The sequence below is a fragment of the Chenopodium quinoa genome, unplaced genomic scaffold (genome assembly GCF_001683475.1).
Source record: "Chenopodium quinoa cultivar QQ74 unplaced genomic scaffold, ASM168347v1, whole genome shotgun sequence".
Taxonomy (NCBI): Eukaryota; Viridiplantae; Streptophyta; class Magnoliopsida; order Caryophyllales; family Amaranthaceae; genus Chenopodium; species Chenopodium quinoa.
In genome coordinates this window covers 776,440-802,426 of record NW_018743574.1, presented here as the reverse complement: position 1 = coordinate 802,426, position 25,987 = coordinate 776,440, and the positions used below count along the sequence as shown (strand labels likewise).

Sequence of the window (25,987 nt, the reverse complement as noted above, 5' to 3'; positions counted from 1 at the left end):
GCGTATATACTAATACCTCCGTTAAATATTAATTGTAACTTAAGAATATTTTACAGTATCTCATAAAAAGTACCTTAAAATTGCAACTAATATTTAATGTAGGTGGTAAGTATTTTCATAATCTACTACGAATTACACTATTTAGAGCTCTTTTTATTAAGGCGGATAAGTTGCTTGGTGCAATTTGGTATATAAATCATTTAATTATCATCTCAACTATTTCCAATTTTCCACGAATTATCTATAAAGCCTATATATATCAAGTGTGTATGTACTTTTATGGTGCTAATCAATCTTGAATAATTTAATTAGGGTCGGTGTTGTTTGTATGTTATAATTAGAGTGACGTATAGGTTTTAAGCTAGTGTTGGCTTGCACCAACAAGGTTGATATTGACACTACAACAAATCCCAACATTGTTCTTCTACGCTTTATATTATTGGTATATCTTTTTATATACGCTGCTTCTTTAGAATAATTATGAACTCGTTTTTTTAATTTGGTTGTCATTAACTTTTTCCACAAGAGTTCTTCTATTATAGAGTAGCTAAGCTAGCTTATACATTTTAGGTTACTGAAAATAGTCATGAAATGTGTAAGTACACATTATTATCACTTATTTTAGATAGCAAAAGATAATAAATTAATAATTGATATATAAATGGGTTGAGGCCCTTGAGAGTGTGGACCCATATGATATACTACCAAAATTTTAATAATTTTCCAAGGGAGAAAAGTTCTAATAGTGTGGAAAATACAATATATAGAGAAAAGATGATAATTTTATATAGTACAGAGTATTAAGAATAATAGGATGTTGCAAAAAGGCCCAAATAAAGACCAGTTCAATTGTGTAATTAGTGTAAATGTGTTCATATGAATACGGAGTATATATTTATCAATTGGTAAAAATATAAAGGCAAAAGCTAACGAACGCCCTGGGGGTGTTGGATTATTTTGGATATGAGCTTGGGATATAGTTTTGAACTTATTGCTGTTTATGGTCATAATTCCATTGAGCTTAGGTTGTAATAGCTAAAGCTAAGTTAGCTAAAAGTAGAAAGATTAAATTAAAATAAACATTAATTACATCGATCGACGCATGATTTTGTCATGCTTTCCCAAATTAATACCACTTTAGACAATATTTTAAATGCTAAGATCCAAATATAAATAAATTAACAGCTTTTCATTAAATATGGATCGCACACTTATTGAAACTCTTACGAAAATGTCACGCTAACTACACACTTTGTTGTTTTATATACTGATGTGTCGCTTGATACATCAAGAAGATAAATTGGGCAGCCTCTATGTAAACTTTGGTGGTTTGTATATTATACTTCAAGGATATTGAAGGAGGCCCATCCCATAGCACATACCAAAGTACCCAAATTTTAAGGCCCAGCCCAATATCAAACAACACCTCAGCAAAGCCCAAACACCCCAGAATTGAGGCCTTTGGTTTTAGTTGCCAGTTTTTGCCTTATAGTCTTATAGATGATTCATGTGAGCATAGATATAAAGGTCATAGGCTTGTATAAATGCAGAATAGTCTTTCCGTTTCATAATATAGTCCCCATTTCGGAGTTGCAACACTTTGCTAATGTACTGCTGCACAATGAGAATTCTATAGGGAAACTTCAGAATGGCGGTCATGACTCATGAGGGTATACACTGAATCCATCATTACAACATAATATCCTAGTTAATGTTGTGTCTATTAAGAGTATTGTTTGCACATTTATGGGACAAACAAGTGAAAATTTCAACTTTAGGTGCTTAAAGCCCTTTTTGGACTGCTAAGAGTGCAAGCTATGCACCCTTCAATATGCTAAAATTCTAGCTTTTAGACCCCATAAAGTAAGACATTTAAACAAGGTGTGTGTTACTTTCATTATCTCTAAATCTCTAATACTCCAATTCGGACCACTAATATTGTCAAGCTATATTTATTGTGTTAGTGTTTTATAGTTAAGCTAGCAACATACCTATGTAGCAGTAGTCTTACTCTTACTCCTTTATGTGCTAAGGTCGATATGACTCGACAGTTGACATGAATAAATGAATGCTGATCTTCTTTGATTCTTAAGCTAAAGGATAGCTTTTACAGATTTTAGCTTCTATAGGTTTATTTGAATGCTCCATTGCTCCACCTATTTATATGCAAGCTGCATTTATTTCAAAAATGTCTAAATCATCAAATAAAAAAAACCAAGTTCATTACTTCTGTAATTTTGTTTCATCATTAAGACAATTTATGCTAGAACAAGGCATACACAATCACCATTTACTCGTTTTGCTCAGTTCTTGAAGCAGACGTATTTTCCAAAAGTAGGATCAGAATGAAGGTTGCCTGCATATTATATATTGTATCTTATTAATTATATTGATGTTTGGCAAAAGGAAAAAAATCATGTAGGTTGATAAAATCAGAAAATAATGAATCTATACTTGTATATCACAGTACAATTTTATACTGTCTGAGGGATATAATCAATATATTGTCGAATATATTTTCCATATTGATATAGATTTGCTAAGTTATGGCTTGTATGATTACTTGATGATTTATTTAATATTAGAGCTAAGACAGCAAACTATTGAACATTTACGGTTTTACTCTAAACTTTGTCGTAATTTCTTTAGGATTCAAGTGTTCGTTGAAAGCTGCACAGTTCCTTCTGATTTCACCTTGTTTACCAGTCTTTACACCAACTCGACCTAGCTTTCTCATCGCAGTAACAAAAGCTGCGTTAAAGTTACCAGGATTGTTGGCAAAATCAATAACTGTTGGTCTAGAAGCTGGGTTAGTAAAGAGCTCCTGATCTGAAGTAAACAACCCCATTCCTGCAATTAAGTTCTGATAATACAAATTGTCGAATGTTTTCGATCTCGGCCTTGCAGGGTCCATGGGGACAACTTTTTTGGGGTTTACACCTGGTGGGCATTGTTGCTGCAACAGTAGAGCATATATGGGGTTCATGGTAGGATCAACAGGGCTGGATTGAGAGTAATTGTAGATACGTTTCGAAAACTTCGAGCAGTGGGCTGCACCTATTGTATGAGCTCCTGATAGCGCGACTAGATCAGTTTGGTTCAGGCCATGCTTGGTGAACATGTTAAGTAGCTCGTTAAACTTGTTGTCTGGATCCGGTAAATGTTTTGTGACATCTGATTTCTTTGACCTTAACCCATCTCGACGTCCAAGTTCTACATTGTATGAAGGACCTCCTGTCTAAAAACACATGGAATAATTAATCATGAATCAGAAAATTTAAAAATAGATTGAAGGGGTGTAATTGATTGATGAGCTGTATGTAATATATATGTAAATGTACGCGTGTTAGAGTTTCCAATGTGGATGATTCATTAGGTATAAATGGGATGGACTTACCACTACTACAGCATCTCTGGTCGCGAGAGCCAGAATATCAGAACAAGAGACTACACCAGGACAAACAGCTTCAACGGCTTGTTTGGCCTCTACAATTGTGTCAAAGCCGTCTCCTACTAGCGAGAGATTGTCCTCTGAATCCTTTTCTGCATCGCCATTTGGTGATAAAATCATGACTGAAGCATCACATCCCTGTAAACACAAAAGGGAATATCAGGTTAACGCTTTCACTCAAGAATAGATGTATTATTTCTCTCTATTATGTGAGTAATAAATGAAAGAAATGTAAGCATATAATTAAGAGACGGAGGGAGTAGTGTTTTAAAAATGTAGCTGCAAACCTTGTTAACTTGAAATATCATGGAGATCATTACCTGAACAAAGCAATCATGGAAAAACAGACGTAATGTTGCTTGAGCTGTTACGAAATTTTGATTGTATCTCTTAATTACAACCTTTTTCACTATATTTTTGAGACGAGGACAAGAAGCACTATAGAAATTTTCCGATAGTTGAGCTTCTCCTCCCTCAATAACCATCATAATGATCACTAAAATTGAGCAGAGTATTCTCTGGTCTTCCATTTTCTTTCTTGCTTTCTCTCTTGAAAGCATTTCTTAAAGGTTGCTAATAATAATAATAATATAATTGAGCTTGATAAAGAGAAACAGGAATTTTGCACACTATGGTCGAAGCATCCAACTTATTATATAAAGCCTTTCTCTATAGTAGTGAATCTAGTGATTTAGTCCTATTGACTAATTACAGCATTGCCTAAACTACTGCTGTAATTAGTCGTCAATAAAATCATACTAAATCACTTCTGATCCCCTACAACTTTTAAATATGGTTTCTGTCATACATGAGTAAGAATTTACCATCAAATTTAAGTTTCACTTTAAAAATAGAAATACTAAACAATGGATAATTAATCTACAACACTATTTTAATTTGAGTTGTATTTATTAAGGTGAATAAGTTGTTTGGTGCAATTTGGTTAATAAAACATTAATTATCAAATGCGTATGTACTTTTATTTTTTTGGTGATATTGTATGGTGCTAATTGATCTTAGAATAATTTAATGAGGATCGGAGTTGTTTGTAAATAGAGTGACGTATGGGTTTTGGGCTAGTGTTGGCTTGCACCAACAGTACAAGGTTGACATTAATTCCACAACAAATCCCAACATTGTTCTTCAACAAATTTTTGGTATATTTATTGACAAACCACTAAATCCTTAATGTTTTATTATACATATACTAGTAAAATATTCCGTATCTAATTTGTAATAGAGGAAGTACAGTAGTAATTTACCTTGAACTGGACCAATTGGTATTCTGTGCACCATGGTGCACAGTAAACTACATGCTCCAGCCCAACACGCGGCCCAATTAACACAACCCAAACAAAAAACACGCCCAACCCAAACATTATGTTTTCAGTTTTTTTTTTTTAAATAACCGTTCTAATATTGCTAATGAACCGCCACATTATTTTTTTAATCATTTTTAAACATTCTCTCTCTTCTCATAAATTATAAACTTTCATCTCATAAATTAATTTGCATTTCTCTCTCCTCATTTCATTTTTCTCAATCAACTCTAAATTTCTCTCTAAAAACTACTGCAATTCCATGGCGAATGAAGAAGATTCGCCAAAATCACCTTCAAAAAGGTGAACATCAATCAAATAACTTTGATTTTGATTGAATTTTGATAAATTTGTTAAATTATTGTTGTTTTAATTATTTGAAATGTTAAATCATCGATATAATTTTGTTTTTTTTTGTTTTTTTTTTTGTTTTTTTTTTTTTTGTAGAAAATCAAAACAAAGTACGTGTAGTGGTGAAGACGAACACATGTAAGTGATTTATTGTTCAAATTACCAACAAAATGAGTAATTTAAACCCTAATTTTTAAAATTAAAAATTAATTTGAAACAAAATTATGTTGAACAGGACATTAAGTCAGTTGTTCAATATGAAAACACCAAAAAAGAAGAAATTAGAAGATATAGAAGGAAGTCCATTAAAAAGGTATATTTTGAATTTTTAATTCATATATTTTCTGTTTAATGTGAATATATGTTATTTTTTTGAAGGATAATTCCAAATAATCAACTGAAAACCCCACAATTGTGTATTTATGTTTGTATATTTGCTTGCATGTTTATCAATTTAAATTATGTATTGATATGTTTTTGAACAACACTTCATACTCTTTTGAACAACTAACAATAAATAACCACTGAACATATTTTATTACAATTTGTATTGGAATAATTGATAATATTTTATTATTAAATTTTTAGATGAACACCCTATCATAAATATCCTCCAACAAATTCTGTAATCCCATCTGAAGAACAAGGAAATTCTAAACATCCTACAGGAAATTCTGAACCAAATGGAAACAATGGTGACAATGCTAGTCAGAGCAAGCCAAGGTAAAATGTTAATATGTTTTTCAATCATTTTATTTATAGTGTATGTTCATTTAATTACATAAATGTAAGAATTTTTTAACTTAGACTATATAAATGATTAAAACAGGAAGAAAAAACATATAGCTACAAAAAAAAGGAAAAACACAAGCACTACAACATCACGAGTGTTGCGCAGCCAAAGCACCCCAGAAGAGCAAGAAAAGCCTGTTGAAGCAGAGGTTAATTCCAGAATCAGAGTTTAACAGAACTCAGAAAATTAGAAAGGGAGTTCAAAACAAAACAGAAGGGGGTTCATATCAAAGAAAAAACTGGTGCAAAGGAAGGAGAACAATCTTCACAAAAGATTGTTAAAAAGGGAGTTCGGAAGAAGGAAAAAGAAGTTCAGAAAAAAGTTGAAAAAGTTCAAAAAAAGGAGAAAGGAAAAAAAGTTGATCAGATTGACAAAAAAAGAAAGAGAAAAGTTGATGATGATGAGCTGATTGATGACAATGTAGTGAATTTGAGTGATAATGATGAGGTTGAAGAAGATAAGCTATGTGTTAGAGTGGGACATGTTAAGTTTATGAAGTTTATAGGTAGCTTAACACCACAACAAAAACAAGCAGTGCAAGAAATGGGATTTGGGGCATTTCTTTCTGTGAATTTGCCACAAAATGATGCAGTGTTTTGTGCTTGGCTGTTGAAACATTTTGAAGAAAACAACAACACTTTATACTTGCCATTTAACAAATCAGTGGAGATAAATGAACAAGATGTTCAGATTGTATATGGAGTACCTAGAGGTAAAAAAATTGTTTCTGAAAAAGAGCCAAACAAGGAAGAGGAAGAAGATGAAGATTTGGAGATTGTGACACCTTTGATGAGGTGGAGGGAAATGTGGGGGTGTAAAACTGGAAGCCCTAGAACACAATGGATTTTTGAGAAGTATGAAAGTGAGGAAAAAAAGAAGATCAAGAGAGATCAACAAGCTTTGCATAAGAGGAAATATGTCACAGCAGCCATAGAGTCAAAAGAGAAGAACACGGGAGAAGCAACTGAAATGTTCAAAATAGATTTCATTGTGCTCGCTGTAAACTCAATGATGAAAACAAGCCAAAACCTTCACTGCCACTACAAATTCCTACACTCAATTCAAGATTGTAATGAGATAAAGGAATTGAATTGGTGCAAGTATGTGCTACAAAGTCTGATTTTCACAGTACCTGAGTGGAAACAAAACACCAAGGATTTTTTTAAGGGACCACTGCCTTTATTGTTGGTATGCTTTTGACTTTTGTTATTTTTTTATTATTTGTTCATATTGTATTGCATGATGTTCAAAAGTTATACCTATTAGTTCAAAATTAAAATGGAATATGTTCAAAATGTGTTTGCCTTATTATAATATGAATTATACATTTTATTCTTATGTTCAACAGTTTTGGTATGACTGTTCAAAATTTTAATGTCTTATATTCTTATGTTTGTTTCAAGGTTTTTGATTATGATTGTTCAAAATTTTAATGCCATATATCAATATGTTCAAAGTTTCAAGGTTTTTGATTATGTTTGTTCAAATTTTAATGCATATGTTTGTTACATTTTTTAAAAATTTAAACATGGAAATAATGTTTTGGTATGCTTTTTTAATGGCGCAGTTATTCTATTGTGATCGAGTGCAAAAAAGAGGTATCGAGAAACCAAGGACATACCCAATCATTTCAGCTTGGAATAGAGATATGATTCAAGAAAGAATAAAATTGGAGGGAAAGTCTCAATTTGGATTGGGAAGTGTGTTAGAAAGAATACAAATACCTGGACAGCAACAACAAAAAGTTCAACAACAAGAAAGTGATGATCTGCCAATATCTGAGAATCTGCCAACCAAGGTTCATTTTCTTTTCTGTTCAAAATTTATTTCAAATAGTTCAGAGTGTAATGACAAATGTTCAAATGCTTTCTCAAATGTTCAAATAATAAAGAATACTAAAATACTGCATTATCAAATCAGTTAAAACTTCATTCAACAAATTTTTACTGTTCATTAACTTTAAATGCATGTTCAAAATACTGTAAACATATGTCAATTATTTTATATTGAAATCAGGAGAATCTGCCAACCAAAGTTCATTTACTTTTTTGTTCAAATTTTATTTCTATTTGTTCAGAGTGTTATGATAAATGTTCAAATGTTTTCGTCTAAAGTTCAAATAATAAAGAATTTAATAATTGATGTTCATCAACCTATAATGCATGTTCAAAATTTTGTAAACTTAAGTCAATTTTTTTTTAATTGAAATCGGGAGGAATTTATGGATGATTTGATGGATATTGTAAAGACTTTGGGAAGTTGTGTATCAAAAATGACTGAGAAGCTGAAGCTAGGAAAATACCTGTTCCCTAACAACATGATAATCAAAAGTGTTGAAAGTCTTATTGGAAAAAGAAAGAATGATGATTCCAATTTGAGTGAAGATGAGGCTTTCTTTCTTGAAGGCTATTGATCAGATTGAAAGAGAGTATTTGGAAAAAAAGGAAGCTGGGAAAAAAGAAACAGAAAGAAGAGAAGCTGAGAAAAAAAAAACAAAAAGAGAGAACAAGAGCATGGGGAAAACAGAAGGTAGGGGAGGATTATAACATGGAGTGCTTTTGATTTGGGAATTGATGAACCTCCAACACCACCAACAAATGTTCAAACTGGAGGAAGTAAAAGTCCTATGGTAAGTGGTGCTCCTCCTATGGCAAGTGGAGATCAAAGGGAAGAAAGTACTAGTGCTGGGAAAAGTACACTTGACCTAACACTTACCATAGGTAGAGGAGAGAAAGGTCCTGAAAAAGAAGTGGCAGAAAGTGGTGATAAAGGAAAGGCAAAGCAGGTGACTTTTGAAATGCCAGAACTTGATGCACATGGAAAGTCATCACCTATGCCTTTTGAAGACATGTTTGATGATGCCACTGACTTTGCCAATATATTTACAACCAATGATGCAACACTTGATGATATTTTGACGAACCCGCTTTCAAAGGACTTTCAATATCAAGGGTAATGTCATTCTATCTGAACATATATATGTAATTTTTTGGGCAGTAGAGTAGAAAAGAAAAGGAAAAAGATATGTAAATATTTTGGAAGTAATGTAATGAATCTGTAATTTTTTGGACAACTAGGATAGAAGCTGATAAAGTCAGCATAAATATTTTGGATGAAATCAGAACAAGTACAAATATAAATGTATTTATGAAGTATTGAATAATATATTTCCTATATTAATTTTCTGTGTTCAAATAATTATATTTATATGCTCATACGTCTTTTTTGTATGTTCAAATGTACAGATCTAAAGAAGAAGTAGGAAAAGAAAAAGGAGTTTCTGAAAAATCACAGGGGTAACTGTATAAAACATATATATTCGATCAAAGTTCATTAGCAATTCATATACAGTTCAGTTTCATAAATGTATAGTTCAAAAAAACTAACAATACTTTTATATTGTTACATTAGACCAAAAACAAAACAGGATGTTGATGCAAACAAAAGACCACGAAGAGAAGTTACAAAATTGCCGGCTTGTCTAAAATGCCCATTCATGATTAAATATGTGGATTTGTTCAAAAATGTTAGTGCAATGCAAGCAACTTTATCTGATTATGCATTCAGTGAAGGTCTTAATGAGTAAGTTTCTAATATAATTTCATTGTTCAAAAATTAATTTACTGTGTTCAGATATTTATTTATATAGTTCAAATAATAAAATGAAGCTTAACTTAGTTTGTTATTTTTTTTTTCTTGTATTGGCAGTGAAGTATTGTACCATGATGGAGAAAATAGTGTCAACAGGGAAGAAATGAGGACACATGGAACAAATGAAGAGGTCGCCAATGCAGTTATCGATGCTTGGGCTCATATTCTGAATACCAAAGGCAAAAAACATAGCATTTACTTCTCCACAATGCCATACGTAAGAAAATATATATTTAATATTCTTAAATAAACCATATTTAATATTTTTCTACAAACTGTTCAGTATATTTTGTTCAGTGTTCATTATTTTTGTAATTACTGTTCATTATTTGAATGGTTAATTGCAGTTGATTGTGTGCACAGACATGGGTAAAAGTGTGAACACCACAAAAGAAGTAAGACATGAGAAGTTTGCAGAAAGACTGAACTATGAAATGACAAATAGTGGTATCACCAACATAAAAAAATATAGGGAATTCTTTTTTCCTGTGCCTGCATTTAAGCACTTCTACTTGCTATGTATCAACATATACAATGGAACAATTGATTTGATTGACAACAGGAAGCTTCCAATGAATGTCAAAGAATCTACCAAATATGAAGATAATCCTCAAAAAATGGTAAAGTACTAAATTATTTTTTGTTCAATTTGTTCTTAGACTGTGTTCAGTAAATTGAGTTGAGATGTTCAAAAAGTATGTTATTATGTTTTACAGCTAGAAGCTTTTGCATATTTTATGCGAACATAAGATTATACAGAAGTGATATTGCTAGAGTCTTAAGTTTCAAGACTAATTTGATCAAGATGAAATGGAGAAGCAATTTGGATCATAAAAATTGTGGTGTTTATGTGATGAAACATATGGAAACATACACAACAGAGCCTTTGGTAGAATGGAATTGTGATTTGAAAGCAAATAATGTGAGTTTCAAAAATATTGTTCAAATGTTTTCTTTTTATGTTCAAGACATTTTATATAGTGTTCATAATTATATAATTTCGGGGTGCATGTTCAGGTTGATCAAATAAGGAAGCTTAGAGTGCAATATTGTTCCGAAATAATATTAAGCCGCACCAACAAAGAAGGATATAGAGTGAAAATGGCAACAAGAAGAAGAATGGAAGAGAATTAATATTTAGGTTTATTAACATTTCAAGAGACAGTGATTTTATGTAATTTGCTTGAATTTGAAGTTTGATGAAGACAAATGTTTTTTGAATTTTTAATTTGGATTGAGATTAACATAAGTATGTAATATTTGTAGTAAATGTTGACATTAAACTTGTGTTCAAATATTAAACTGTAGTAGTTCATTTTATAAAATATGTTTGTCAATATTTATTTTGATTAAAAAATTAAAACAATAAAATTATAATGCAAAATTTTTCATATATATTGAAAATTAATAAGCATTTGAATGTTATTACATATTGTAAACCTATGAAAAAGTGTTCAAATATATTGAAAACCTACGAATTACTTGTCTTGTCAAACATTGATAACATTGCATCATAATTTGAAACATTAGAAGATCCAGAAGCACGAGACCCTTCATTCCTTGCATTGCGACCAGCATCAAAATACTAAAAACACAAAAATTAAAAGAACGATAAAAAAAAAAACAAAAAACCAAAATTCATACAAAAAAACAATAATACAAAATAAAGAAGAAAATGTTCACACTTACTTGAGCCCATTTACTAGTTTCATATCGAAAACTTCTGTTATGATTCACTTCAGATACTTTCCTTTTTTTAGCCTGAGAAACACTTGAGACCTAAAATAAAAATATATACTTCAAATTATAATGTAACACGTTTAAATTAAATTAAAGAAAGTTCAGTAAAAAAGCTACATTTCTTGCAGAAGACTGAGAACCAGTTGCTGGAAAATTAGTTGAAGCTTGATGACCATGAACCTAGAGAAAATCAAGGTTAGTTCAGAATTTAAGGAAAATAGTTCAAAAAATACATTTATCAGTTCAATATAAAAATTACATTTGATAAAGATGGCTGAGTAGCTCTTGAAAAAGATTTTGTATTTTTAGCTTGACATCCACATTCCTAAAAACGTATATTATAAACACACACATATTAATAAATTATCTTTAAAAAATGTCAAGAACGTTAAGAGTAAAGAGGTTAAATTTACAGAGGAAGGCTGAGCATTTGTTCTTGGAATGGTTTTTGAAGCTTTTGATGCTGATGGCTGAGAAGAATTAGGACCTGGAAAATTATTAGATAATTGACCTTCAAAAACCTACAAAAATAACAAAAGATCAGTAATAAAAAAAAAAAAGAAGTTCAAAATATATAAAAGAAAAATCAAGAAAAACATACATTTCTTGAAGAAGACTGTGCAACACTCGCTGGAAAATTAGTTGAAGCTTGAAAACCAAAAACCTACAGAAAATTAAAGATAGTTCAGAATCTAAACAGAAAAGTTCAAGAAAAACCTTAAAAAGTTCAGCAAAAAAATTACATTTGATAAAGGTGGCTTAGTTGTTCGAAAATAATTTGAAGCTTTTGATGAGGATGCATGAGAAGAACTAGTTGAAGCTTGATGACCAAAAACCTACAGAAAATTCAAGTTAATTTAGAATAATAAAAACACAAATTCAAGAAAAACTTAAAAAAGTTCAATAAAAAAATTACATTTGAAAAAGGTGAATGAGTAGATCTTGACATATTTCCAGAGGAAGGCTGAACATTATTTGTTGAAAAGGTATTTGAAGCTTTTGATGAGGATGGCTGAGAAGAATTAGAGCTTGGAAAATTGTTGGATGATTCACCTTCAAACACCTACAAAATTTACAAGTTCAAAATATAATAAAAAAAGTTCAAAAGAATAACAACAAAAGTTCAAAAAAAAAATATTACATTAGATGAAAATTGCTGAGTAGATTTAGTTAAAGGGTTACTATTTTTGAATCCTTTTTCATTTGAAGCTTGAGAACCAGTTCTAAACCCGTCACCAAAAACCTAAAAATAAAAATGAAATTAAACATATATAATACAAAACAATTCAAAAAAAGAAAATTAAAATATTCAAAAAATACTTACATTTGCTGATGATGAATGAGAAGCATTGGTAGTAGCTTTACTATTTTTACTTTGAACATTCTTTTTCTTAGAAAGTACAGAGAGATTTGGTCCTTGTGTTGTTGGATGTGTATAAACCAAAGGATCTCCATCATCATCTAAAACCTACAAAATTTTAGAAAATTATAAACTATTCAATAAAAAAAAAAAGTTCAAATAAAAATAAAAGAGGTTCAAAATTACCTCAACAACCAATTTTTGGACAGTAGCTCTGGCTTCATCTTTGTATTTATCTACTTTCTTTTTCCAACTCTTAGCTTTATTACATGCTTTTTCAACAGTACTTTTTGGCCTGTAGTTTCTCTCACCCTTTTTTCTAGCTATTTTTGGATTGTTTATGAACCCTTCTTCATCACCTTCTTCTTTAGCTTCTTCACCAACATCAACATCATCAACATGAATTGGACCCATCACACTTTCCACCTTTTCACGTAACATTTGAAAAGTATACTCAACTTCATTTCTTGCTAAAAGATCTTCTTGACATGATGTCACTAACTGAACATACTTCCTAACCATTTGAACTCTCCAAACAGCAGAAGGAACAACTTTAACATCTTCACATGTCTCTTCATCAGACACATGACTACACATAGCCTTCTTAGCCCACCTCTTCACTATATACTGTTCTGGTATTTTTTGCACACAATGAATATTATATATACGAAGAGAGTGTCCACATAACAACCCCATCTCACTCCAATACTTACAAGTGCAATTGATATTAAAAGTGAATTTCTCATAAGTAACTTCATGCCTTATAATGTCCTTATTTGGCCTCCAAACATAATAACAAATAGTCTCATCATCTTCATGCTTTCGCTCTTGACAACATGAAATACCTTTCGCAAATTGATCCTCAAATACCACATACACAGAAATAGTATAAATCTCCCTAGCGTGTATGAGTAAACGAACATTAGCTACTGCAAGATGACGGTTACCCCTCAAAAAACGGAAATCTTGCTTACTTTCTTTACTCCTCCACTCTGATATAACATCAAGAAAGGTACTGTAAAAGTCACTCAAACCATCTGTTTTATTCAATCTATTGGAAACAGAATGATTTGTTGTTTCACTCCTTTGGGATGACAAAACTCCACCCGAAAAATAATCTTTTGAATAAGCAGGACACCATTTCTCTTTAATATCATACAAGTGATTTAACCAATCATTTTCTGAACACTTGTATTTTGTCATCATTCTATTAAAAAAAACAACAAATCAATAAACAAAATGATAATATAGTTGTTCAAATTACAGAAACAAAAGTTCAAAACATAAATAATACTATTCACATACACTTGTTAAACAAGAAAAGTAAAAATGTTGAAAATAAATAATAAATAGTTCATATTTAAAGAAAGGTTCAAAACTTAATACATTTAATTCAAATATATAAAATTAATGTTCAAAAAGAAACAAATCAGGCTAAATTCAATAAAATTAAGTCCGCAAATATGTAAATGTAATAGTTCAGATATCAAATAAAAAATTTCAAAACATAAACTAAAAGGTTCAAATAATATTAAAGAAAGCTTACCTTGGCCAGTAATGTTCAAATTCAGCAGGACTTTCACAGTACTTAAGCAAATAATCGAATACTTCTGGAAACCCTTTTAATATTCATTCTGAGTCCTCCTATGTTGGTCTTTGAATTCTCACCAAGGTGCCAAGTGCACAAACGGTGCCGAGTGCTTGGAAAAATTTGTCGAATTGCTGCAGCAATTGAAGGGGCTTGATCAGTCATTAAGGTTATGGGGTCTTGACATCCTCCCATAGATCTCATAAAAGCCTCAAACAACCATACAAAACTGCTGGTCTTTTCATCAAGAACAAAACCCATTCCAAACATGACATTATTACAATGATGATTCATACCAACAAAAGGGGCACAAATCATGCCATATTTGTTAGTTCTATAGGTGGTATCGAACACCATCAAATCACCAAAAGCTTCATAATCCCTTCGCATTCTTCCATCCCTCCAAAATACACTACAAAGGACACGATTTCCATCAACCTCAAACTCATAATAAAAGTCACTCTCTTTGGCTTGTCTTGCAGCAAAAGACTTGATCAAAGCATTACAATCACCACCTTCTAATCTGTCGGCTTTTTCAGTAGCTAAAGCGTTGTAAACATCAGTAACAGTGTAGCATAGATTAGGAGATCCACCAACTTCTTTCCTTAAAGCACGAAGAGAATCCGTAACCCTAACCCCACTAGCCTTCATAGTACTTATGAACTTCAAATGCTCACCTTGAATTTTCCTTTGAGACCTAAGGAGATGTCTTTTCTAACAGGTATCATAGCATGATTGTGATCCATATTGTGTTTAACAGCAGTCCAAAATCCTTTCTCATCAATAACAAAATCAATGTAAGCTTCACAACATGTACGGTAATCCAACTTAGAATACTTCCTAGGCACCTTGGAAGAAGTATCCTTCAAACCAGCATTTGAACATATATAATTTCTGCCTCTCCAAACACTTGAAGTACCAACATATCGAACTTTCCCTTTCCTAATACTAAATCCATGCCGAAATGCATAATCATTAAACATTTCATATGCCTCCGCATCACTGTTGACTTGTTTCCACTGCAATTCAGACTTTTCACTTTCCTTATAAACAACTTCATACTTATAAACTGCAATAAACAAACAAAATGCATAACAAAAATTATTATAGTTCAAAAATAAAAGAACAAAGTTCAAATAAAAGGATAAGATGTTCATAATTACTTGTACAATTCTATATTAAAATATATATAAAATCAAAGGTTCAATATAATAAAATAAAGATTCAAAAAATAACATGACAGTGTTCATAATATATTTAAAATACTAATAATACGACTAATACGAATTATAAACAAATAATATTCATTAAATTCATCAAAAAATGATAAAATTCATCACAAATTAATAAAATACAATAAGAAATCAAAATATCTTAAACAAATTCCAGAAGCTAATCGTAAATTGATCAATAATTTAATTAGTTCATCAATTAATAAATTGAATAATACAACTAATTAAACCTAAATATTATGCAATGTTCAAAATCATATAAAAATTCATAAATCAGAAATCAAATTCAAAACACTTTGAACAAAATCATATTATGCAATATTATCTGGACATAAATAGTTCAGCAAGAAATCAAAAGAGGCGAAAGTTCAAAATCAAGAATTAATGAACAGATTAATCAACAAATGATGAAAATCAACACAAATTATTATAATACTACTGCAGAATCATATTAATCAAAATCTAATCAAAAATTACAGAAGATTAAAAATAATAGATCAATAATGTGATTATTTCATCAATAAATCAATAGAAAATACAACTAATTAAAACTAAAAATTATTCAATGTTCAGAATCATATTCAAGAAAATAACAAACCTAATAACTATAAAATAAAAAAATCACAATCTCATCTCAAATATAAGCAACTAAATAAAACCTAATTATACAATGAATTAAAAACAAACGATAATTATAACTTCAAATAATTAGCAATAATTAAAAGTTGCTCAAAAATCACATTGAAAAAACCTAATTAACGAAAATTAATCAAATTCAGAAATCTTACCTCCACTATCAAGAAATTCAGGCACAGAAATTAAATCCATGGCAAAAACAGAGCAATCAACAATGGTGAGAAGAGCACTGAATTAATCGAAAAGAGAAAGTAACTGAGAGAGAAAATTGATGAGAGAAAACTAGAGGAGAGAGAAAATCAACGAGAGAAAATTTCGAATGATAATTGAAAAGGAAAAATGGAGAAATAAGGATAGGATTGAAAAAGGAAAGAACGCGGGAAATACATTGCAAAAATAAGGAAACAAACAGCTAGGAAGAAGCAGCTACGTGGCAGCGCCCTATTAGTGGTGCACGTAGTTCTGTGTGCACAAGGGTGCATATTATAATTTGCGGAACTGGACTAGGACATTTAATATTTGAATGAGGCTCAGCCCATAGAATAATATTAAAGTATTCAACTTTCTAGGCCCAGCCCAATATAAGAATATAAGACACCACCTCAGCAAAAACCCAAACAAACACCCCAGATTCAAAAATTCTTCAAAATCAATGTGTCAAACGGTAGAATAACCCAGAAAATTTTGAAACACATCCTCAAATTCTCTCTTCTTACATAAAAATGGCGATGGAAATCGAACAAGGTACATCCAGATCAGAGTTTTGTTACTGGAAGCCTATTTCTCGGAAGTTCGCACCTGATTCTCCCTTTTTCTCTTCCGGCGATATTGAACGACAACTTCTTCATAAACAGGTCTTTATTTTTTCTTTCTTAATCATTGTCAAATTTCATACTTTATAGTTTATACTACTAGTTAATTCGATTAAGCTCATTTTTATTAAAATTACAGTATTTTTAAGAGATATTGTGTGTTGTAATCATTTATGTTGTTGATATAATCAGGTTTAGATTTGCTTGAAATAAGTGGTTAATTTAGGAAAAATCAGGCTAATTTGGTATAAAAGGTCGTTCTCATAATTAATTGAGCTTTAATAAGATTGGAAATTATTATAAACACCCGGATGTAGGTGCACCTAAGGTTCCCCCTCAAAAAAAAAAAAAAGGTGCACCTAATGTTATTATTTGCTCATTTCAATGATTATTGCTCATTTTATCATCAAATGAGAAAACAAATATGTTTGGGTATTTTGAAATAATGTTGTGACTTGAGAGTTTTGACTTATGAGGTGACAATCTAACATACGTGATAGTTGAAGAGTCGGAGTAACATAGGTAAGTTGCAAGTTGCAACTAATAAAATAAACAGATGAAGTGAGTAAATATACATTTGTAATTCATAAACTCAATCTGAAAGTACAGTTGTTATTTAGCTCGTAACTGCCTCCCTTGTCCCGTTCCCTCGTAATTAAGGATATGGTATGATTTTACTTTAAGGGATGTATATGATAGCTGCATCATTTTAAGTTGGATATTTTGGAAAATCCAATTATAAACCATGAGTATGTGCAACTTTGGGGTATTATTTGGCGAAAGATAACAAATTTTGTCCGACATCATGAGGAAGCTAAATTTTGAGAGAGGGGGGTTTCATGAAAATGGAAAACCATGAGTTATCAAACGGTCTTCTCATTACTCTTCATAACATAAATACATAATGGCATATTGGGATAAGTGTTGGCTCTTACTCATTGTTCATTTAAATGAATCCTGACTTTTAGTTTAAGCTTCTCTTTGGGAAGTTCTTTTAATGTTGGAGTCTTAGAGATGATACTGCAGAATTAGTTCGTTTAACATCCTAGCATTCTCCAATTTGTGTACTTTGACGATTAAATTTACGGTTTCCTTTCAATTCCTGGTTAAGCTTTCTTGTAATATAGACCCTGTATTGAGGTTAATAACAAAGTGGCTTCTTTTCTTTCTTTTTCTTGACTTATATCCATTTTCTCCAGGTTGCAATTGACTTGACTGAAGATGAAAAGAAACAACTTATCGACATGGACAATCATGAAAGGTAATACAGTATCATATTATCAGTTGTTTCAAGTATTTTGTTTTTCCAATCTAATTTGTTCAAATGCTAAAAAAGGAGCTTATATAGTTATATATTCTCTTTAGTCATTCTCTTCCTTTTCCACCTGGATGGGTAAGCTTAAATATGATAATTACATGACTAAATGCTCAATATTTGTCCTGCTTGTATGATTTTGAGCCTACCTAATGTGATAATATGATAGCAGGGAGATTTTCTGTCCAATTGTTGGTTGTGGCGCACGGTTAAATTCATTGGAAGGTTTTGAGGATCACTATAATGCGAGCCATACTGCATCCTGTTCAGTATGCCATAAAGCATATCCTACGCAACGCTTGCTTAGCATACATGTGTCTGAAGTGCATGATTCTTACTTCAAGGCCAAAGTTGCAAGGGGATATCCTATGGTAAGTATTAACTATCCACATATGCTTTGATATCTTCACCTAATCACACATATTCCCCCCCAACCACCCCCCCCCCCCCACCATTAGTTAAATTTTGAAGTTCTCCTCTTGGTGATACTTGATATTGCTTCTGAAGGTACTCGGGCACACAGATATTACTATACTGATAGCATCTTTTATAATCTTGGAAAACTTAACTGTAGCAATGGAGACGACTAATTATCTCTCACGAGCATGCTATTAGTCTATTAGACCATAGGGTGGGGGTTGATAGGATGGCACTATGGCAGAATGGTTCAATTATGCTAGTGTCCTCACTTTCAAGTAGTGGCAATGTAGCTGCGGAACTAACTACCAATTAAGAAAAAGTTGTTTGTCAATGCACTTATGTTAGAAGTTATGATGAATGGTTGGTGTTTGTTACTTAGTGCACATTTTTAAAAGCTAAATACAGAAATTAAGATTGATTATTTTCATATTCAGTACGAGTGCTTGGTGGAAACTTGCGGGTTGAAATTCAAAAGTTACAAAGCCCGGCATCAACATCTTGTGGACAAGCACAAATTTCCTACTACATTTGAGTTTTATAAGAAAGTGCACCTGTCTAAGAAACAGAGGCAAAAGCAGTGGCGTAAACAAGCTCTTTGCAAAGAGGAAACATCAAATGTAATGCCATTGGATGCTGAGGTTGACGACACCATGGAAGATCTTACTTCTGCTATCTCTCGATTAAGTACCTCTGACTCCATGCCTTCGTCCATCAGCTTTGGCCGTCGCCACAACCGTGGCTTGGCTTTTGTTCCTCGGTCTGTTCAGCGTGAGAAAAGAATGGATGACTCATCTTCCACAACGAATAGATAGCAACACATGTTTGATAATTTGATATTTTCTTTTGAAAATAACAATGGTGTTATGCTACAGTATCATTATTATCATAGTTGTATACTGATGTCTTCTTCCCATGATATGGTAAAGCAGTCATGTTAAGCCTTAAATGAAAATCGATGACTAACATCTTTAGTTGTGGAGATCATAAATGGTATAGCAAATTGAATTAAACTTAGCTTACACAGTTACACTTTATTTTTCAAATATCTGACCCTGCAACCTAAGAATCTTCCCCCACAGTGCGTTAGTGATCGAAACTCCTCTAGCATAAACGAAGTAACCATGAAATAACCCTATTATGATTGGTCATACTGGATGACTAGCCACGTATAAAAGCTGAGGTAAAATTATAAGTTTAAATATTTTTTCTCATTAATGATGTCAACAACTAAATTTATGACATAAAGTAAAATCAATAGAGCTGTCAGACATAATTAGCCATGACACATGCATCATTCATGCGCGTTAGCATCAAGTGTACTTTTTTTTGTTACAAAAGCATCATGCGTGCTGGCCATCCTAATCAAAATATAAATATAATTAGGGTTTTTTTTGTTATCATTTAAATTGCTCCTTTTAACATTTTTTTTTTTCCTTTGACGAGGAGATAAACTTGAATTTACCCTTAATACTACTTTATAAATTATTGTTGAGTTTTCCTAAAGTAACACTCTTGTAAACTGATACAGTACTCTCTGTAAAATGGGTATAATTCCGCCATGGTCAGACCTTCATGAAGAACTCCTAACCTCCATAGCCAAATGCTTGAACCCCATTGACATCCTCAGCTTCCGCAGCGTTTGTAAATCATGGTATTCTTCCTCTTCTTATTCTCTCTCCTCCCCTCTTTCCACTCTGTTTCCTCCTCTGCCTCTCACCATCCCATCTCCGCCCAATTCTCTTCTAAATCGCTTCTCCTCTGTTTTAAACCCCAATGCAACTGACGACGCCGTCGTTTTATCTGCCACTGTTATCTACGCTTATCGCCCTTTAATCGATGAAGATTTTCCATCATGGATGCCTAGGGTTTCGCTTCTTTTTCTGGATCAATCTGTTTCTGGAAAGGTCAGTTTTCGTAAACCCTTTTGTAGGGTTCCGTATTCTATGCCTATTAATTTCCCTCGAACCCTAAATTTGCTTGATTATCGCGTTTCTGAATTGGGTCGATTTTACAATCTTAGTTATCTTCCTAAAGGGAGTGTTAAACCATCTGTTTTTGGGATTGTTCATAAAGTGGTTTTGTTTTCGAATGACAATGGTTTGGCTGTTGTTGTACTTTCTGATTTTGGGAAATTGGGGTTGCTTAGGTTGGGTTTAAGTTTTGAGAATGTGGGTTCTGAAACAGAATGGGAAATTATACATGATGGTAAAGGAATTCAATTTGATGATATTGTTGAATTTAAGGGTCGGGTTTTGGGCATTGATCGTAGAGGAAGTATGTATGAGATTAAGATAGGTTGTGCTAACCGTTTGAAAATGGATGCGAATCATGCCATCGTATCTCCCATCACTGATGGAGGTGGAAACCGGAAACGTTTAGTGGAGTCGTTGGGGCGCTTGTATTTAGTTGATCGCAGTAATATTAGTGCGGAGAATGACAAGGTTTATGAGCTCAATAACAAGAAATGGGTTGAGGTTAATAGTCTTGGTGATCAAACTTTTTTCATTAGTCCTGAATTTTCCTTTTCCTTGGAAGCTGAGAAGCTCCATGGTTCTTATGGAAAGAATTGTATTCTTTTTAATGAACAAAGTTTTTTGAACTACGATGGATACGATGACGATTATGTTAAATTTATGACATCAGTATCTAATTATCTTCATATTAGAATTTGGCATTTGGAAGATGCTTCTCATCTTGGTTTACTTGAATCACCCCTTGGCTATTCTAATTTATTTTGGCCGCCCCAATCTTGGCTCTGGCCGAAAGACAGGTATGTATTTAATCACTATTTTTGTTCCTTTGTAAGAAAACTTGTTTTGTGCTTTATTTCTTGATATGTTATTTCAGACAAAACACTATTTCATGTTATCATGGTATGTTATCTAACACAAAACAGATGTTATGGAATTTAGATCAGTGTTTCCCTTTAATATTTTCCTTCAATCAATTTATGAATGGAGAAGAAACATTCTTTACCACAACTGCTGTAGAGCAACCGCCAAAGCTTTTAAGAGCCTAGTATACACACCCATGTATTATATTTCCTACCCTAGCATCTTCTACCACTGACTGGCAAGTGGCAACTATTATTGGTACCTTGATTAAAATAGTTCTTTGAATAGTTAAAATTGTGTTTTTGCAGTAGACAAAATTAGTTGCTTCTATCAATGTGGCTCGGTGAAATTCAAACCTGTTGGTTGCACTCATGGAAAGTGTCCAACATGAATGTGTCAGGTTCTTTTATGTTATCTATTGAACTGGAGGGATGATAATGCAGTAGGAAGGACTAGGAACACCCATTTGAAGTTTTATGTGTAACCTGTGCATGGCAAGTTTATCGAGTAGTATGAGTAGCATAGGCTGCTATTTTGGGGCACTTTAAGATTCAAATTGGGAAGTACATAAAGGTTCCACATATAGAGAATATTATGCAAAATAGTTCTATTATAGACATGGTGGCGCTCTGGAAGACTGGAACTTTCATATTCTAATATGTAGGTTGTACAATTCAAGTTGCACTATGCTTTTCCCTTTTTGGGTGATTGTGCATTTTTCCTTGTTTAGCTTAATCTAGTTTGCAGACTATAGAAAAAACTGATGGCTTTGAGCATTCTGAAGGTCTATTTAATTTCAAGGTTGCAGGAAATACGAAATTCAGTGAGAATCCGCCTTATTGGGGTGTCATTATTTGTGTGGGCTTACTTTTAATTTAAACGGGCTGAAGGATGTTTCCAAAACGAGATGATAAAGATTTTGGCTACCACTCCTTCCGCTTTTTTTAAGTGCATGAATTTTTATTTATTTTTTTATTATTATTTTTTTTTTAGTGCAACACTTTCTTTTTGGAAATTTTCTCTTCAAGTTTTTTTTTTTATTTTTTTTTTTATTTTTTTTTTTTTAACGTGCTAGTTAAACCGATGCACTTAAAATAATGGAGGGAATAGAAACCTGTGTTAATGGATTGATAGTAGGGATGTATTTGGGGAAGGCTGATGTGAGAAAAATGGCAAGGGAAAGGAGTATGGTGCGTATACTGATATTTTTTCCTGTCATTGTTGAGTAGTTGTCTTCAATGGCAGCAAACTATTGTAGGAGACACTTGAATCATCATCATAACAATTTCAGAAGCAATTGCAGTAAAACTATCAAATGGTTTTTATTCCCCAAAGAAATTTATAAATTTTTTTTGTTAGTCAAACAACCCAACGGTGTATATCAAATAGTAGCTAGTGGACATTGAAGATGAAAGTATTTTAATGAGTACAAATCTACAAAATTAGTATGGCTTTTGAAAAATCATCCTCTTGCTTGTCTAATTATAAATTTACAGAGTAGAATATAACTGGAATAGGTTGTTAAGCAATGTTGACTTTTTCTGTTTTCTGTCAGGTCTGAGCGTCTTGGAACCCTCTCAATTGCACAATCAAGGATTCCAGATGAGTATATAAAGGTTCTGCCCTTTTTTATATATAATATAAAAATAAAAAATAAAAAATAAAAAAAAAATCCTCGCACCCCCCCCCCCCTCCTAATATGTGTAAGATCCTGTAGATGTATGTCAATTGAGTGTTAAATTTCTGATTATAACTTACAGATGAAAAGGATTTAATGACAAGAGGACATAAAAGAGGGCAGTCTTAAATAAAGGAGGAGTAGAGTCTAGACAGCAGAATATTAATTCTCAAGTATACCTGCCTTTGAATAGCCGTAGTTCGTGAAATTTTGAATTTTCAGTTACAGGTTAAGGCAGTAACTATAGATGTGACTTGAATAAAGGAGCATTCCTTATTATTTTGAATAAATACTATAGATGTGACAGAGGTTTTGAAAATAATGATGATGCGTTATTGCCTTCATCTCTAATTTTGACTCCTTCCCATCCCTCCCTCTCTATCTCCCTTGCTAATTTTTAGCAATTGATGTAGGCTAAGTTCCATCAACTCTCTCCGCTGCAACAAAAATGTGCACTTCAACTTAAGGAATGCTCTCTTAAGATGAAGGAACTCCTGAATCGATTCAGAGAGGTAGTTGACAAAATAAAGGCTGTTGAAAAGCTAGCTGTGCCATTGGAGAAACACAGCAATTCCGAAAATCAGCATAATCAAGTAATTTCTGTAGCTTACGTTTACATATAATCCCTTGAATTTTGCTGTCGAAGCATATGATATCGTTTCTCAATGCTTCCTTTTAATTGGATTGTGACATGTTGGCCTGCTACACTATATAAGATTATAAGGTATGTAGAAGAGTGAAAGAAGAATTTGAACTAAAAGTCTTTTATGTTGCTCATTATTGCTGTTGGGTTTTAGTATCCTCAAGTGAGTGTCCATCCAAAATCATCTATCTCATATATGCTAGTAAATGCCACAACTTCTCCTCATTGTTCTTTTTTAAAAGTTTATTGTTCCCCATTCTCTATCCCTGAAAATTGGAATTATAACACAACCATTTGCGAAACTTATATGGCATGGCTAGACCTTTTTAATTGGAGTTTTGAAGTTTAGAAGAGAGAAATAATTCTGATTTGGATTTCCGAAGATTATATTTCTTGTTAAAACAAAGTTCGTGTAGGGTTGTGATTTGTGAATGATCACATACTCATTGTGGCGGCCGATCATCTGACTGATGATGGTGGTTTGCATAATCATCATTACCTCTATGTGAGAAAAAAAAAAAAAAAAAAAAAAACTGCTCTTATTGATTATAACACTACAATTCCTTTATTACATTTCCGTTTTTGTTTTGGTCATTGTTTTTAATTGATATCATTGCTTGCGAGATTGAATTATGGTTTAAGAATGGATTGCCTTCCTGTGCAGATAGGATCATCCAGACAGCTTACAGCTATGGAAAGGCATGCATCTGTTGATCCAATACTGAAAGCTGTGAAACAGAATGACTGTGCTTTTGATTGGTATTCTGTGGTGACAGAACTTGATACTCAGCTCCTTCTGTTTGAAGAAAAAATCAGTGAATTGGAGAATGCCCTCGAAAAGGAAAATTTATTTGCAATAGTTGAATAGCTCATTTGTCACCATTTATGGATTGATTGGATTCACCAAGATTGTCAAGTGTCATATTTATCATTTCAGTAAGCTTATTAGTTATGACTCTATTCACCTCGAGACTTCAAGCTCAATATCAAAGCATGTGCATATATATATATATATGTGTGTGTATATATAGTAATATTATAATATTTGAGAGTGAGAGATAGTTCAAGTGGTTAGAGCTTTCCTCTTGTTTCCAAGAGATATTGGGATCGATTCTTATCACCAGCCCTTGTGAAAAAAATGATAAAATAATTTGAATCTCTTTTAAAGTAAGAGATAAACGATAAAATATACTCCCCAAATTGTTTAACCATCTAAGTAATTGTCAATTATGTTATAATCTTGCACACAAATTTATATTATACTGCAAAAGTATTAAAAACACATTTAAATTAGGTTAATTTTTAAATTACCACCCAAAAATGTTACCATTTTCGAACTAATCGCCTGTTTAATTTTTTATTTTAAATTACCACCCTTTAAATTAAATAAATGCTCATATTACCACCCATTTTAAAAATCCGGTGGATTTTCCGTCACTTATTTTGATCATTTTGACTGATTTTTTCCCCGATTTTTCTCTTTAAAAACGCTCTCTAAACTTTAATTCACATTTCCTTCACCAAATTCTACCAAATTTCAAAGAGAAAAATGTGAATTGAAGTTAGGAGAGTGTTTTTAAAGAGAAAAATCGGGGGAAAAAAATCAGTCAAAAGGTCAAAATAAGCTTTAGGTCGGGCCCACAGACGAAAAATCCATCGGATTTTTGAAATGGGTGGTAATATGAGCATTTATTTAATTTAAGGGGTGGTAATTTAAAATAAAAAGTTAAACGGGTGGTTAGTTCAAAAATGGTTACATTTTTTTGTGGTAATTTAAAAAATTTCCTTTAAACTATTATGTCATTTGAAAAAATTAATTAATGGGTAACGCTATATATAGCCCTTAGGGCTACATATAACAATTAAATATACCCTTGAAAATTGTATAAAATTAGGAATTCATGACAAAAACACGCACAAATCAGTGTAATTAGTAGTGTGTTTTTGTCATGATTTCCGAATTTAAAACAATTTTCTAGAGTATTTTTAATGCTTATATATAGCCCTTAGGGCTATGTATAGCATTTTCCTAATAGTTGCATAACTTAAAAAAAAGTAGTAACCTGGGGCATCGCCCCGGCTATACGTAACTAATTAAAAAAACTCCTTCTCTCCCCTCCTACAACTGCCACGGCCACCATCATCACTGACCACCAGAAGAACC

At 32.2% G+C, this 25,987-nt stretch overlaps 4 protein-coding genes across 6 annotated transcripts; 2 read left to right on the top strand and 2 right to left on the bottom strand.

Moving 5' to 3' along the window:
- Nucleotides 1–2,468: 2,468 nt before the first annotated feature.
- LOC110681681 (peroxidase 55-like) lies at nucleotides 2,469–4,011 on the bottom strand. The gene is made up of 3 exons (XM_021857819.1): nucleotides 3,772–4,011; nucleotides 3,398–3,589; nucleotides 2,469–3,238 (listed from the first exon to the last, which is right to left on the bottom strand). Exons 1-3 carry the CDS (start codon nucleotides 4,009–4,011, stop codon nucleotides 2,612–2,614), a joined length of 1,059 nt encoding a protein of 352 aa, XP_021713511.1. The 3' UTR covers nucleotides 2,469–2,611.
- Nucleotides 4,012–10,362: 6,351 nt separating this feature from the next.
- Nucleotides 10,363–14,416, bottom strand: LOC110681843 (protein FAR1-RELATED SEQUENCE 7-like). 2 transcript variants are annotated; one of them, XM_021857979.1, is made up of 9 exons: nucleotides 14,212–14,416; nucleotides 12,852–13,872; nucleotides 12,630–12,773; nucleotides 12,049–12,548; nucleotides 11,907–11,969; nucleotides 11,565–11,826; nucleotides 11,423–11,485; nucleotides 11,255–11,344; nucleotides 10,363–11,150 (listed from the first exon to the last, which is right to left on the bottom strand). In XM_021857979.1, the coding sequence occupies exons 2-4, from the start codon at nucleotides 13,869–13,871 to the stop codon at nucleotides 12,429–12,431; spliced, it is 1,284 nt and encodes a 427-aa protein (XP_021713671.1). In that variant the 5' UTR covers nucleotide 13,872; nucleotides 14,212–14,416; the 3' UTR covers nucleotides 10,363–11,150; nucleotides 11,255–11,344; nucleotides 11,423–11,485; nucleotides 11,565–11,826; nucleotides 11,907–11,969; nucleotides 12,049–12,428. The 2 variants fall into 2 exon arrangements, with proteins under 2 accessions (XP_021713671.1, XP_021713669.1); XM_021857977.1 differs by having other exon boundaries at nucleotides 10,363–11,344.
- A 2,313-nt stretch (nucleotides 14,417–16,729) lies between these two features.
- Nucleotides 16,730–19,614, top strand: LOC110681842 (zinc finger protein 511-like). Of its 2 annotated transcripts, none has more exons than XM_021857976.1 (4): nucleotides 16,730–16,975; nucleotides 18,133–18,194; nucleotides 18,421–18,619; nucleotides 19,103–19,614. In XM_021857976.1, exons 1-4 carry the CDS (start codon nucleotides 16,844–16,846, stop codon nucleotides 19,478–19,480), a joined length of 771 nt encoding a protein of 256 aa, XP_021713668.1. In that variant the 5' UTR covers nucleotides 16,730–16,843; the 3' UTR covers nucleotides 19,481–19,614. The 2 variants fall into 2 exon arrangements, with proteins under 2 accessions (XP_021713668.1, XP_021713667.1); XM_021857975.1 differs by having other exon boundaries at nucleotides 18,418–18,619.
- A 423-nt stretch (nucleotides 19,615–20,037) lies between these two features.
- LOC110681840 (F-box protein SKIP23-like) lies at nucleotides 20,038–25,019 on the top strand. The gene is made up of 4 exons (XM_021857974.1): nucleotides 20,038–21,438; nucleotides 23,058–23,118; nucleotides 23,594–23,773; nucleotides 24,488–25,019. Exons 1-4 carry the CDS (start codon nucleotides 20,210–20,212, stop codon nucleotides 24,689–24,691), a joined length of 1,674 nt encoding a protein of 557 aa, XP_021713666.1. The 5' UTR covers nucleotides 20,038–20,209; the 3' UTR covers nucleotides 24,692–25,019.
- The last annotated feature ends 968 nt before the right edge of the window (nucleotides 25,020–25,987 follow it).

Coding starts and splice junctions, on each gene's coding strand:
- LOC110681681 (XM_021857819.1), bottom strand. CDS start 4,011: ATGCTTTCAAGAGAGAAAGCAAGAAAGAAAATGGAAGACCAGAGAATA. Junction 3,590..3,771: donor TCCATGATTGCTTTGTTCAG/GTAATGATCTCC, acceptor TTGTGTTTACAG/GGATGTGATGCTTCAGTCAT. Junction 3,239..3,397: donor CCAGAGATGCTGTAGTAGTG/GTAAGTCCATCC, acceptor ATGTGTTTTTAG/ACAGGAGGTCCTTCATACAA.
- LOC110681843 (XM_021857977.1), bottom strand. CDS start 13,871: ATGATGACAAAATACAAGTGTTCAGAAAATGATTGGTTAAATCACTTG. Junction 12,774..12,851: donor TCCAAAAATTGGTTGTTGAG/GTAATTTTGAAC, acceptor AAAATTTTGTAG/GTTTTAGATGATGATGGAGA. Junction 12,549..12,629: donor CTCATTCATCATCAGCAAAT/GTAAGTATTTTT, acceptor TTTTATTTTTAG/GTTTTTGGTGACGGGTTTAG.
- LOC110681842 (XM_021857975.1), top strand. CDS start 16,844: ATGGCGATGGAAATCGAACAAGGTACATCCAGATCAGAGTTTTGTTAC. Junction 16,976..18,132: donor GACAACTTCTTCATAAACAG/GTCTTTATTTTT, acceptor CATTTTCTCCAG/GTTGCAATTGACTTGACTGA. Junction 18,620..19,102: donor TTGCAAGGGGATATCCTATG/GTAAGTATTAAC, acceptor TTTCATATTCAG/TACGAGTGCTTGGTGGAAAC.
- LOC110681840 (XM_021857974.1), top strand. CDS start 20,210: ATGGGTATAATTCCGCCATGGTCAGACCTTCATGAAGAACTCCTAACC. Junction 21,439..23,057: donor TGGCTCTGGCCGAAAGACAG/GTATGTATTTAA, acceptor GTTTTCTGTCAG/GTCTGAGCGTCTTGGAACCC. Junction 23,774..24,487: donor CCGAAAATCAGCATAATCAA/GTAATTTCTGTA, acceptor CTTCCTGTGCAG/ATAGGATCATCCAGACAGCT.